Raw genomic sequence first — 13,677 nt, 5'->3', positions numbered from 1 at the left:
GGGAAAGAAAAGAAAAGTGAGGGGAAGGACTGAAATATTTTTGGGTAAAATGATTGGGCTATAGCCCTAGAAAACTAAGAACACTATAATGGGGCATGGCAGCCTCAACAAAATCGCTAAACAACAAACCATATAAACCGTTAGGAACCGAAAAAAGAACATGCACACCAATGGAGAGGAAGACAGCTTGTCGAGTAAGCCAATCTGCACAAAAGTGTCTTTTTCGAGATACATGTTGAATGACCTTTGACCACTTCTTACTCCTCAGCAATAGTAATCTTCTGATATCACACCAATAGGGGAAAGAAAGGAAAATTTTAATTTCGTTCGGATATGCTTAGTAAGGGGAAAGGAAGGGAAAGTTTTAAACTTGTTTGGGTATATATGTTAGTAAAGGAGATCATGAAGGGGAACTTACGAAAATTTTATATCGAATAACTAATTTATCATTCTATATGGGCTTCTAGGGAAAAAAAATGACGGATAATTTTGGTCCTTTTATATTAATCCGAACTTTTTAAAACTCTTCCACCTCCATTCATCCCCAAATCAGCTTTTTTTTTTTAATTAAATCTAGTCCCTAAAGGGGATAGGAGGTAAAAGTTTCATCTCCGATCCATTCTCTTTACCTTACTTTAAAATGTCAAAACCACTTATAAGCCTCCTTTATAACCGAAAAAGTAAAGGAAAAAAAAAAACAACAACAACAACAATTTTCAAAACCAAACGAGGGAATAAATAGTCCCTTCCCTTCCCATCCTTTCCTCCAAAACCGCATAAGCTGTAAGTCTGACGGGTAATAGAAGAAAAGGGAAAGGGAAAAAGGTAAACATCAAAACCCTGAAGTCTTCTCCGAAGAAATCCTTTCATTCGAAAACGACGACAGAAGCATTTTGACTTGAAAGAAAACCTCAAAGGTACGTGTCATCTATAAGTTCAAACTTGGAATCAAACACCACGAGGGGGAAACAAATTTCAAGTCATTTCAACGTCATTAAATCATGATTAATCTTTGCATTCTCATTATTATCTTGGAAGAACAAATGTGACCTTCTCTACCAACAAAAGTATTGGTTGAGTGGTAAACAACTCACCCCGTAAGGAGGAGAACACAAGTTCGAATCTCGGGAAGCGCATTTGTTGGGATGGAGAATAACCTTTAATGCTCGATCTCTCGACTAGATTAGTCAAATCCCATTGGACTTTGGATACCAGGATACACACCGAAAAAAAATGTGACCTTCTCTTCTATATAATAGGAATGCCATAGCACGTTTCTCATTCCATAGTCTTCGATATTCGAGAGATCTTCTATTAAGGCGAGGCTGACAGGATGGGAAGAATGATCGGTAGTTCCCGACTGTTGTTTTGCATCTTCCTCTTCACCCTACCGCTTTTCTCTCTACGAACCGCATCCGAGGAAGTTGGTAATTGAACTGCACTAATCTTAAACAGCTGTTAACAGCCTCCCAAAAGCTGCCTGTAATTCCCTATGTTTAGTTGATCATCACAACGTTATATCAGGTGCACCATATTGACCGTTCCATGTCTATACTAAACACATCCTCTAGTCGAACGCACGTCACTCTGCAGGAATATTTGAGAGAGTACTATGTTGATGATCCACCCCGCATGCAGTATATACTAATTATAATCTAGTGTTGTATTGCAGAGGATGAGAGCGAGTTTAACTATGTTGAGGGAAGCAAAATCGGCCCGAGCCGATGGGGAGAGATCCGACCAGAATGGAGGACGTGCAAGAATGGGTCAATGCAGTCACCAATCGATCTGATGAGCAAAAGTGTCGAGATTATTAGCCATCTTGGGGACCTGAGGATGAGCTACCGGCCCTCCAATGCCACCCTCAAGAACCGGGGCCACGATATAATGGTCGGTGCAAATAAACCTTCAAACAATCGTGTTAATTAATAACGAGTATTTATCCAAGTGTTTATCCGGGTGCCATATTAAGAATTAAGTTTTTATCAAGAAAATTTGTTTAAAAAGAAGACAAGAATGCAAGCAGGTGATATAGGATGATATAATCGTAGATATCTGATTATCTCGTTTTTACGATCTTCGATCGACTGTTGGTGCAGTTAAGGTGGGAAGGTGGAGCCGGATCTATGCATATAAATGGAACCGAGTACGTGCTCCAGCAGTGCCATTGGCATTCTCCATCCGAGCATTCAATCGATGGCAAGAGGTAAACAGCTCTCGTATTTCTTCTTAATTCATAAGACTTTGAGACTGTTACACATTTCTTTAAAAAAAAAAAGAAAAAAAAAGATACTTTCGTCTATCGTAAATTTGCGATGTGTATTTTTTAGAAAAAACTTTTGTGATGTATTAAGTATGAAGATAATTTACTAGCTTACTACATAGTCTCCTTTCTATCGGGATACCAAATTGATTTTCAAGTTGTACGACTGTTCATCCAAATGGGGCATTTATTTCTCCAATTTTGCATCTGTTTGGCAACATTTAATTTATTTGAAATCTATGAAGAAATAACCTCTTAATTTTTTAAGAGAACTTTTTAAAAAGATTCTTTTATAATTCATGAATTGGTGAATTTTTTTAACTTTTCAAGAAAATATCTAGTATTTATTTGCAAATTGACAAACTTATTTATTTTTCTATAATTTCATTAATGATATTAAATTATTTTAGTAGCCATAAAAAGAAAAGAAAAAAAGAAAATCAACCACGAGCTAAGTTTTCAAAAAATGGTGTCGGGGCGCTGGTATCACTCTCTAGCTTTTATATATTATATTATATAATTGATTGAGTTTCCTATTGTCTCCTATACGATAAATTTCGACTACAGGTTTGATGTAGAGCTGCACTTAGTCCATGAGACCCCAAATGGAGAGGCTGCTGTGGTGGGAATCATGTACAAGTACGGGCCGCGTGACACCTTCTTGTCGTCCGTACGTACATCTCCCTGTCATGCTATGATTTCGAGTTATTTCAAGATTACTCAAAAATTTACGGCATACAGTCTGTTAAAGCCCCTTTGATTCCCCCCCCCCCCCCCCCCCCCCCCCCCCCCCCCCCCCCCCCCAATTTTTCAGATTATGGATCACTTGGGTGCTATTGCTGAGACCGGTGAAGCCGAGAAGGCGATTGGTGTGGTCCATCCGAAGGGCATAAAAATCTTGGGCAGGAAGTACTACAGATACATAGGTTCGCTTACCACTCCTCCCTGCACTGAAAACGTCAAATGGATCATTTTTCAAAAGGTAAAAATTCTACGATCTTCTTCACTTTTCAGACTGAAAAGAATCGTTCTGGACTGTTGATACATATATACCTGCGACGCGCAACCTGTTGTACGATATTATTTACGCATAATGCTATGCGGGTTCCTCGTATTGGTTGACATCAGGTGATGACTGTCGCAAGAAAACATGTGGAACTCCTCCGAGACTCTGTTAATGATGTGAGGGCAATTTCAACAATTCTCATGTGCTTCGAATCCCGTATTTTCAATTTTCTGTGTATTTTAGCCTTTTCATCCATATAAATCACACATACTGAATCGGGTCACTGCATACATATCATGCAGGATGCAGAGCTCAATGCACGACCACTGCAGCCCGTAAATGGGCGCAACATTCAACTCTACACTCGTGAAGAAAGGACTCGGAGGAGGACGATTGAGGATCCGCATTACCAGTTCAGCGCTGATCATGTGAAAATTGAAGAGTGTTAATGATTCGTTTACTGCATGCACGTAGCCTGCAAACCCGAACTTCACTGGATTACCTTCATTCTAGTACATCATATATGTGTTCTCACTTGCATGTTTCTTCTCCGCATTTTAGCCTGAAGAATAAACTAATGACCCGATAGAGGTCTCATGAACAGGCATTAAGTAACATATGATCTAATAAACTCTCCTAATGTTATGAATTATGTTGGGAGCTCTAACTTAGAGGTTACGCGTATACCTTTTGCCTGAACGCAATATAAGCTGCGCATACTTCATAATCGGAATATTTCTAATCATAAGGCAAAATTAATCTTATCAACTATTGGAGCATGTATTTTGACAGCAATTCATCCATGACAGCAATAATCTTAATAATTAGTTTACATATATATGTATATTGTACGGTAATTATTTAGACCATTCTTGCAAGGACTTTAATGATATCATTCATGGAAGGCCTGTGGGGAGGGTCATCCTCCACGCAAGCCTTGGCCAAGACCACGAAGCACAGGGCCTCCGTAATTGGGCAACCGTCCTTCAGGCTCGGGTCGATAAACCCCCTCAGTTGCTCAAAACAGCCTCCCTCGTAGACATCGTTACTGCTCGCTCCACCTCCTAGAAACTCAAGTGAATCCCTAAGTTTCTTCCCATTGATTGTATAATCGTCGTTCATGGCCTTCCCTAAAATCAGCTCGAGCAGTACAAGCCCAAATGCATAAATCCCGGCCTTTTCGCTTCGTTTACTGGTCCAACTTAGCGAACAATCAGTATCATTGCCTCCAATAATCCCAAGTTTCGCCCTCCAATCTGCAGTGATAAAAACATTGTCACTGCTTATGGTAACATTAGCATATGGAGGGGTTATGCAGTGATGTAGATAATGAAGCCCCGTCGCAATATCGAAGGCAATATGCTTCCGCATGTCCCAGTGGAGAGAAGTCTGGGGACGAGTCAGGCAGTCTCTCAAGCAACCATTTCCAGGAGACTCGAAAACAAGGAATGACTGGGAGTCACTGGTTTTGCCCCTTTCGCCATAGCAAATCCCAAGTAGGTTCAAGATATTGATGTGGTTGATTCTTGCGTATGCATCGATGACCCAGCGGGCCTCCTCCAATGTCAGTTGCCGGATCATCACCTCAGTGTTGTCGATGCAGCCCCTGTAGAGCCATCTACAGCAGCCAATCTTGGAGTCTTCGCTGAAGTCGCAGGTCGCTCTTTTCAGGTCCTGTATGCTGTATTTGTATGGGGAATATTTGATCCCGACAAGAAGATCGGGTGATAGGCATGAATTAGGAGTGCTGGTTTGGGGAGATAAGTATGAGACCCCCGAGTTTATTCCGTAACTAGAAGACTGATATTTCCTGGCTTTCAGCTGATTCAACGCCTTGACGTACAATCCGCATGATATCACCCCAAAAATTATGAGCAGAATTCCAGCCACTGATCCTGCAATATACAATTTCGTTATGTTTGCTCTGTCTGTGGACTTCTCCACGGCAGCTGTTGGAACAAAACCTGGAACTGGAGGTGAAGGATCGAATGAGCTAGTAGCTATGACAGGTTCTTCCTTCAGAGGGACTAAAGCAGTCGTGTTAGGGAAAACAGTCGATTGATAATTTAAATGGTTTGCTCTCCAAACATCGGTAAGCGGCACCCCGAATTTCATTGCCAATTTATCCATCTCATCCCCTGATTTAAAAGGGTATGTGAGGAAGTAGTTTATTCCGCTGCTGATCAAAGAATCATTTCCAGGACAAGCACATTTTACTGGCACACGAAGCTCAGATCCGACATGTGAGGAGTTTTTCTGGGACACGTTCTCCTCGACTATCACCGATGATTTCACTAGACCTTCAAAAACTCCGCATGCAATCTCCGAGAATGGCACGGGCTCATGGACAACATACATCACAGTTGCGTGATAGAACTCACCCGAGCACGAGCAGTGGATTGGGACGATTACCTCCATGTCCAATTCAAGAGTCTCTGAATCAGATCTTAGATTGTTCAATTTAAGTACTCGATCAGTTTCTGCCCCGAACAAACCTGAAATGTTCAAGATCGTCCGGAAGCGGTAGTTTGCTCGGTACACCAAGAATGCTTGGCAAGGAATCTGGGAGCCATTGTTGCAGGTGTACCTCGACCAAGGATTGACCGTGCTCGAGGAGCAACCGGAAGGGTCGTAAGACTGCTGCTCGATGCTCGTAACAAGCACTGCCCACAAGAGAAGCAATAGATAAGTCATGGTATTATGAGAGAAAGTGCTGATCAAAAACTAGTAAGAAACATCAAATGTGGGAGTTTGGTAAGGAATTGAAGTAAATTGTTATGAAAGAATAAAACTTTCTTTTATCTTGTTCAGACTTGGAAAACATCAAAGGCCGGCCGACGAGAGCTATTAGATTATTATTACAACATAATATTATATACTGTAATGATATAAATATAATGATATTTTGATTTCTTTCTATTTGTTATTTTGTTGTCAACAGCCTTAGAAAATTAAGTTCGAGAGTCAATTGTGAGTGTGTTTTGAGATGCTGCCAATTGTTGAACTCAAAATTGATCCTAGATGCAACTTGTTTCGAATCGACTTCCCACTTCAGATTCGATCTCCCGAAGAGTAGACAATTAACTCTGATATTATACGCGACACAAACTACAATGTAGGTGGCTCGGATCGATTATGTCGACATGGAGGGCGAACGCCGTTTAACGTTGCAAACTGACCGAGCTCTATCTGAAAGACAACTTTGGTTTTTCTTTCCACCTATTTTGGGCCCGACAGAGCTACATATCTTCATTCATTCAGCCCAACAAGAAATTTCTACTTTGTGGATAGCAAGTTCGATTTTTTGTACTTATCTAAAAGATAAATAAATTCGGTTTATTGCACCAAAAAGTATATGTTTTGCATTTGTTAGTAATTGTTAGATGTGTCTCAAGGACATGGAAAGGTCGAGTGTTTGACCAGTGTCCATTTAGTTGGTTGTCTGTCAAGTAACTGTCTCTTGACAGTTAAGTTATTTGTCTGTCTGGTTTGAATTTTAACTATTAGCCGTAGGTAATCGTTACTTTCTGCTTGTTTGTGTCTATTTATATTTAAGGAAGGCTTTGTATCAATGAGTAAGTTCAGTTAATGAAAGTTTCCTCTTCATTCTCTCACTCTCTTCTCTTTTCTCTCAATCCGTTCCGTCTTTTTCTGCAAATCTGCAGAAAGTGAGTAATTTGAGTGTGTATATTGAAGCACATCTGCTTGAAATCATTGAGAGTATAAGGAATAACAGTAATCTAGTATCTGTTTCAAATTTACCTGTAAAGGCATGTGAATTTGCTTTACTTTAGTATCAAATCTAACACGCCATTTGTGAATAAACCATAGTAAGACTGATGTCGCACTAATCCAATATCGCACTACCACACGTTGAAGATAACTCGAGAAATAAGAGCACTCTAAAATATGAGGAATTAGCTGGAATAGAGACTTGTATTATAATGTCGTACTGCTGCACTCTACGATTACAAAATATAATCAAGAGCACTGCTATTTCTTCCGACTCGGAGGCTCCGAATGAGACAAAATATCATCTGGTTACGATCGAGAAATGGAAAGCAAGTGAAACAAAAACTCTTTATATAAAACTGGCGCATTTTACATTGTGCTAGTCTTGTAGCCCCACGCATTGCGCTGTGATTTGCTGTTTCTTGAACTGAAAAGCATATTAGTTTCTTCTCCCAAATTGAAATTAAATCAAGACTCAACAAGAAGTACAACTCCAGCTGACAATTAGTCAAGAAATTGATGATTGATGTGTTATTTACGAAGTTCAGCTAAAAATATTCAGCATGTTAGAAACAATCCTGAAATTAGTAAAATCAAGCCCTCCCTTATATCCAGCAAAAAAGAAATCAAACCCTCCCTAATCCCCAGTAAGAATGGCGAGGCACGCGACCTGAAGAAAGTTCACCCACAGCCCAATTCAAGATTCCGAGCAGATTCTTCATCTCCTCAATCTTGGAATGAGACAGGTCTCCCATGGTAAATTTTTCGTATGTTCCTTTCACCTCTATAAGGCTATGCCCAGGTTCCTTCTTCAATCCGCTGTTCTTTAACAACTTTCTCGCCTCGACAACACTATCCCATGCCTCGTCTGAAGCATACAAGTTGGACAATAGTACATAAGGCGATGTAGTGGGAGGCTTTAGTTCCAGAAGCTTTCCTGCCAGATGTTCTCCGACAGAAACGTCCCCATGAAGTCGACAAGCAGAAAGCAAACTTCCCAAAATGATGGGATCGTTTCCAAAGTCAGACTTGCTAATGTAGTATTTTGCTTCCTGCAACCTCCCAGCTCGACCCAACATGTCAATGAGGCAAGAGAAATGTTCTATGCCCGGAGAAATCCCATAAACCTCCTTCATACTATTAAAATAACTTACACCCTTATCCACTAGCCCCGCATGATTGCAAGCTATCAGGAGCCCAGCAAAGGTGACAGGATCAGGGTTTAATCCCAATAGTAGCATCTGTTCAAAAGTCTCCAAGGCTCTTTGTCCAAGTCCGTGATTTCCATATCCGGCAATGACTGTATTCCATGATACAAGATTCCGAGACTGCATCGTGTTGAATAAATTGCAAGCATACTCGAGGCAACCACATTTGGCATACATGTTGACAAGGGCGTTGCAGACCCCAATATCCCATGAGAAGTTACCGCGAATCAGATGGGCATGAATCTGTCTACCATGACGTATAGAGGCAAGCCCAGCACAGGCAGCAATGACACTAGCAAAAGTAAAGTCATCTGGGCGGACATTACTTCCACTGAGCATCTCCCTGAAAACTCCCAAGCCGTTTTGATGATCATCGCACTGAGAATGTGCAGCGATCAGTGTGTTCCAGGAAATGACGTCTCTGTCCTCTATTGAGCTGAAAGCTCTGTCCACTGGAGCTATCAAGTTGAACTTCGAATACATAGTCATCACCAAATTCCCAACAAAGGGAATGGAGTCGAGGCTAAGCTTGACTGCCAGGCAGTGCAACACCATTCCGCTAGTTAAATTATCTGATTGGGGACAAACTCCTGACAACACAACAAACGTGAATCTATCGGGCATGAGCCCCTGCCGGAGTACTGCCTTAAAGGTCTGAAAAGCTCTCTCAGGCAAATTATTTTCTACAAAACCAGACACCAAAGCATTATAAGACACGAGACTTGGTTCTGAGGTACAAGCATGAACTAGGACCGCATCACCCGACAGACCCAACTTCATGTACATCGAGATGAGAGAGTTGGCAACAAAGACGACATAAGCATAACCAGACTTCACCGAATGAGCATGAACTTGCTGCCCATAAGGCAAATATCTAAGGGCAGCACAAGAACTAATTACGCTAGCATAGATATACTCATTGGGCACAACGGGCATCTGGGAAAACAGCTCCAGCGCTCTTACATGATGCCCAGACTGGCTGCAGCCGGACATAAGTGCCGACCACGATACGAGATTCCGGTCTGGCATTTCGTCGAACAGTTGGCGCGCGTGTGAGATTCTGCCGCATTTAGCATACATGTTAAGAACATGGTTGGAGATGATGATGTCGGACTGCACGCCCACTTTAATGGCGGCAGCGTGGAGGGAAGCTCCATGGCGACACGACTTAGCTCTGGCACAGTGGTGTAAAAGTAAACCTATGCTACGTATGCTCATCAGCTGCGATATATATTACAGTAGTGTGAACACATCCACTATCGTATCATCCGTGTCCCATAAATATATATTTTTCCATAGAAACCACCATATCTATTTCTTTTGCATTTTTCTCGACTTCTTATCAGAATTCGCACCGATCACATTAGCATGTTAGTCTCATCTAATATTTTTCTCGGAAACATTAATACATATGTTTCAATGTATTATACTAACCATCTGACAGCCTCCATTGGGAAAGCATTGAGGGTGGAGTAGACGTTGGTAAACTTGGAATTATGTTGATACACTTTCCGATTGGTATATGTCTTACACTGGATTGAAATTCCTCAATAGCAGGTGAACTTACGTGTAACACCTCGTTATGACTATGGGATGATGATTCAAAGATAATTTTTTTACTTACATTATGTAGCATACTCTTATTAAAACTTGGTGATAACTCGACGTACTGCGGGAAAGAAATTTTTTTTAACAATAAGTAATATTTAGAATTAAGTACATTATAAATTCTTATTCAAGAAAATATAATGTGGATTAAGATTGTTTGATTTAAAAATTAAATGAGTTTTAATATCCTAAGTGGGGTCTCCAAACCGAAACCACGTGATCTACCAAAGTAAAAAATCAGAAATTATAGAAACAATTATTGTGTAAAAATAAGCAATCAAAACTAACGGAAAATGGAATCTTGACACTAAAACAAATCAAAATTTTGGTGAATTATGTGGCTCCAACAAATTAGAGTTTTGGAGGATTTTGCAAGTATTACATATTGGATCCAAATCAAATTTCCCCAACTTTGGATAATTTCCCCAATTTGAATTCAAAAGTTTTTCATTTTCATACTTGTACACATCCTGTTAAATTATTAGGGTGGTTATGGGAAAGAACATAATTAATTCATCATATGCCACTTACATTTTCAATTGTTTCATAATAATCTCCAGGCTTTACATGAAAGAGGTGAATCTCGATTAAAAAGAAAAAGAAAAAGGAAAAAGGTGATGTAAGGTGCCTAGAGATGAGAACGCAGGGAAAGGAATTGAGAGACAGGATAGTAAAGAATTTGACAAAAGAGGGTAATTAGGAATATTATTATCTATATCTATATTACTTAGCGAAAGATGGGATTTGTAATCGCTATAACTTTTTTTTTCCTCGTCAACTTTGAGAATTCATTCATAACATGTAAAAATTACATGACAAGAGTACAACATAAAAATGCACAAGAAACAAAAATTACAAGATAAGAAATAATCAGATCATCCAGAGATACTACATAGAAGAAAATGAGATAGAAAATAAGGGTAGTAGCTATCTGAGATTCCGATTAAAACCCTTACCATCACACATGGACCCTGGTAAACTAGGGAAGGGGATATATCCATGTAGAACTCATCCATCTATTCCAGAGGTTCCTTAGAGACCTCGATATCAAAGCAAAGCGGAGGGAGTTTTGAGCTGTACTCATGCGCTAGGAACCCTTCATAGGACGGTACCGACGTGTAGAATCAGAGCCAAGGCTGGGAAGGGCTATCGACCAATCCGGCAAACCGAGGAAGACACCAGGCTACTGACTAATCCGGCGGGTCGGGGAAGGCAGCCGACTAAGCTGGCAGGGTCAAACCAAAAACCACTAAGAAACTCGGTTCAAACCAGTGATCACGTCAATAGTCAAGTCAAGAATAACTTAACAGTCTCGGTCGATACAGACCAGTGATCGTCCGAGGAAGACGCCCGGTTACCAAACAAACCAGACTCTGCCACTCCACTCTGCAACATGATAGACAAAAATAATCGATGTAGGCTCGAGGATCGTTGAGCTAACACACTAGAAAACAAAAACAGTCCGATCACTAGAGCAGAATAATGTAGCAGTGGTCCAAACAAAATTAAGGGAGATAAAGCCTTAACCCAAATGAGGGGGAGGCACTGATGGTGGAGTAGTAAGTCGAAGATGAAAAAGCCGTCCCATTTTTATTACTGTAAGAGGTTCTGACAACTGAAGCCAACATCCGAACAAGGAAGAGAGGAAGGGACAGTCGCATAGAGAGGACCTGCAAGGGATTGGGTCAAGTCGGGTTGGGAGACATTAAAGCGACCTTGAGCTCCATAGTCAACTAGTTACGGGGGCTATCCCGTGGAGATATGTGTCGTCCCTGCCCGAGGTTACTAACTGGGTCGAAGATAACTGGCATGGAGGACCAGACGCCCAGGCCCGTAACAGCGACAACATCGTTCTAGCCCATCCTCAGCAGTTCGTGATAATTCCGTGAAACTCAAGTTAGAAGATCACATTTGGGTAAGAATTGGTTGCTATTACTTAGAGTTTCTCTTGTTTTAAGTTAGCTTTTGTTTAGTTTTAGTTTGAGTTCGGATTTCTAGGTTTATTCACTTTTTATTTTTATTTTTATTTTGTTTTTTGAGTTTCCCATGGACTTCTTGCTATTGATCTCGAGTATAATATTTTAGGGACAAACTTGGAAGCATGGAGAAGTCCAATGATCGTGATGGAGGCTTCGAAATCATCAAGGAAGTCATAATGGAGCCTCGGCTGAATGGTGCCTGAACAAGCTTTCAAATGTGCCCTCAGCACGGAGGACCTGATTGGATAAATTCGACTCAATAGATATGTGCCTATGCACACTCCAACTGTGCTACAACACACTTTGCAAATGAGCTTTTCAGCAAATTTCAAGCTTCTTTGGCTTATTTCGAGCAATTTAACAAGCTGGAGACTTTCTTGGATGGGAAGAGATTGAGAATCAACATTTGAAGAAGATATTTTGTTGCGATTTCTTTTGATTCAAACTAGGAAATTGAACTCTTATTTTTAGGTAATAGAATTTTAGACTTCAAGAGGATATTGGGTAGTTCTCTTCTATTTATTTAGAACTGGGTTGAATGTAAGAGGTGAGTCAACACTTGGGAAAGAATGAGTACGTGGAAGAGCGACGGGGGATGAACGTGAAGATCGAAGATGACTCGAGCTCGAAATTGGCCGCGTTTTTTCAACTTCTCTTTTGTTCTATCTTTGTTTTATCATGTCTTCTTTGAAAGGTATATCCTCAAACTTAGCGGCATGATTAAGACTTCATTGTATGGTCGATTAGATACATATGATGATATCGTAAGATGAATCTTGATTGAAAAGAAGAACAAAGCACGAACCAATGTTAACATGACTTTGTGTTATAAAATCGAGATGTATTATAAAAGGAAAACCGATATGAGCACGAACTTGAATGCTTAAAAGATCAGACTTAAAATAGGTTGTATGAAATGGAAATAAATCAACATGAATTAATCTCATGATCACTCGGTTTCAAGGAATAAAGTCGATTAAATACACCAAAAACTGGCTTAATTGATTATTCGGGCGTCAAACCAACGAATTAAATCTTGTTGTGATTTTATATGTCTTGTTCATGTGCTTGGGATGTTTAATTATAATTTTAATTAAAACCTTACACGAACCGAATTAATAATGTAAAGTTTGTTTAAAATCGGATTTAATTCCGGGACTTTCGGGAATTAGAGCTCTCATCGAATGATCCATCAATGGCCGGCTCGATGGCTTGAAACCTGAAACCAAAGTATTCGGTAAATCCCTTAATTTAATTATCTCACACATGTAATAAATTAGGACGACTCACTCGGTTAATTAATTCACTCGACTCTTAAGTACCAACTAATAATTTGTAAGCAAGTCGATAAATCACAAACTGATAATCATGTCCTTTTCTAAACCCACATTTTTTATAAATACCGAGGCATGTGGTCCATGCAGCATGGATATCTAGGAAGGATTCACGTGTCCTAACTCGAGTCCAAGCTCGATTTGAGGCGACTCAGATCGGAATGCGGGAATTCTTCTTAGACTACTTTCGGGCAGATCGACCAGTCTTCCGGCTCCCTTGGGGTTTATAGATGACCCTAGAGGATTTAGGGGATAAGTCGACATCGGTTACCGACCGAGGTGGCCCACATTACTAAGTCTCATTTTTGCAAAAATAATTTTTCGTTTCAAGGGCAAGATTATCGGTTTATGATTTATCAACAACCCTAGGATTAGAGTGATCGAAATACTCTGAGTCACGGGTAAAGATGGACAGCCTGTGCAAGCGCAAGTGTCATCTACATTACCCACTTTACCCAACCAAAGTGTTTCTGTCACTCTAGCATGGATTCGGGCGCTTAGGAGGTGGATCAGAGATGCGAGTAAGGACGGCCCGTAAAAGGTTGTC

General features: G+C 40.4%; 3 protein-coding genes across 3 annotated transcripts; 1 reads left to right on the top strand and 2 right to left on the bottom strand.

Moving 5' to 3' along the window:
- Nucleotides 1–1,293: 1,293 nt before the first annotated feature.
- Nucleotides 1,294–3,918, top strand: LOC116201305 (alpha carbonic anhydrase 7). The gene is made up of 7 exons (XM_031532490.1): nt 1,294–1,427; nt 1,673–1,890; nt 2,100–2,206; nt 2,831–2,933; nt 3,078–3,245; nt 3,392–3,445; nt 3,572–3,918. The coding sequence occupies exons 1-7, from the start codon at nt 1,334–1,336 to the stop codon at nt 3,716–3,718; spliced, it is 891 nt and encodes a 296-aa protein (XP_031388350.1). The 5' UTR covers nt 1,294–1,333; the 3' UTR covers nt 3,719–3,918.
- A 212-nt stretch (nt 3,919–4,130) lies between these two features.
- On the bottom strand, nt 4,131–5,963 carry LOC116200522 (lysM domain receptor-like kinase 4). Its single transcript, XM_031531369.1, has one exon. The coding sequence runs from the start codon at nt 5,961–5,963 to the stop codon at nt 4,131–4,133; it is 1,833 nt and encodes a 610-aa protein (XP_031387229.1).
- A 1,367-nt stretch (nt 5,964–7,330) lies between these two features.
- Nucleotides 7,331–9,677, bottom strand: LOC116198558 (putative pentatricopeptide repeat-containing protein At5g09950). The gene has a single exon (XM_031528727.1). It carries the CDS (start codon nt 9,425–9,427, stop codon nt 7,628–7,630), a length of 1,800 nt encoding a protein of 599 aa, XP_031384587.1. The 5' UTR covers nt 9,428–9,677; the 3' UTR covers nt 7,331–7,627.
- Between the last annotated feature and the right edge of the window lie 4,000 nt (nt 9,678–13,677).

This window comes from Punica granatum, chromosome 3 (genome assembly GCF_007655135.1).
Source record: "Punica granatum isolate Tunisia-2019 chromosome 3, ASM765513v2, whole genome shotgun sequence".
Taxonomy (NCBI): Eukaryota; Viridiplantae; Streptophyta; class Magnoliopsida; order Myrtales; family Lythraceae; genus Punica; species Punica granatum.
Note: the sequence above shows the minus strand (reverse complement) of the source record. Positions and strands in the feature narration are given on the sequence as shown.

Coding starts and splice junctions, on each gene's coding strand:
- LOC116201305 (XM_031532490.1), top strand. CDS start 1,334: ATGGGAAGAATGATCGGTAGTTCCCGACTGTTGTTTTGCATCTTCCTC. Junction 3,246..3,391: donor AATGGATCATTTTTCAAAAG/GTAAAAATTCTA, acceptor GGTTGACATCAG/GTGATGACTGTCGCAAGAAA. Junction 3,446..3,571: donor TCCGAGACTCTGTTAATGAT/GTGAGGGCAATT, acceptor CATATCATGCAG/GATGCAGAGCTCAATGCACG.
- LOC116198558 (XM_031528727.1), bottom strand. CDS start 9,427: ATGAGCATACGTAGCATAGGTTTACTTTTACACCACTGTGCCAGAGCT.
- LOC116200522 (XM_031531369.1), bottom strand. CDS start 5,963: ATGACTTATCTATTGCTTCTCTTGTGGGCAGTGCTTGTTACGAGCATC.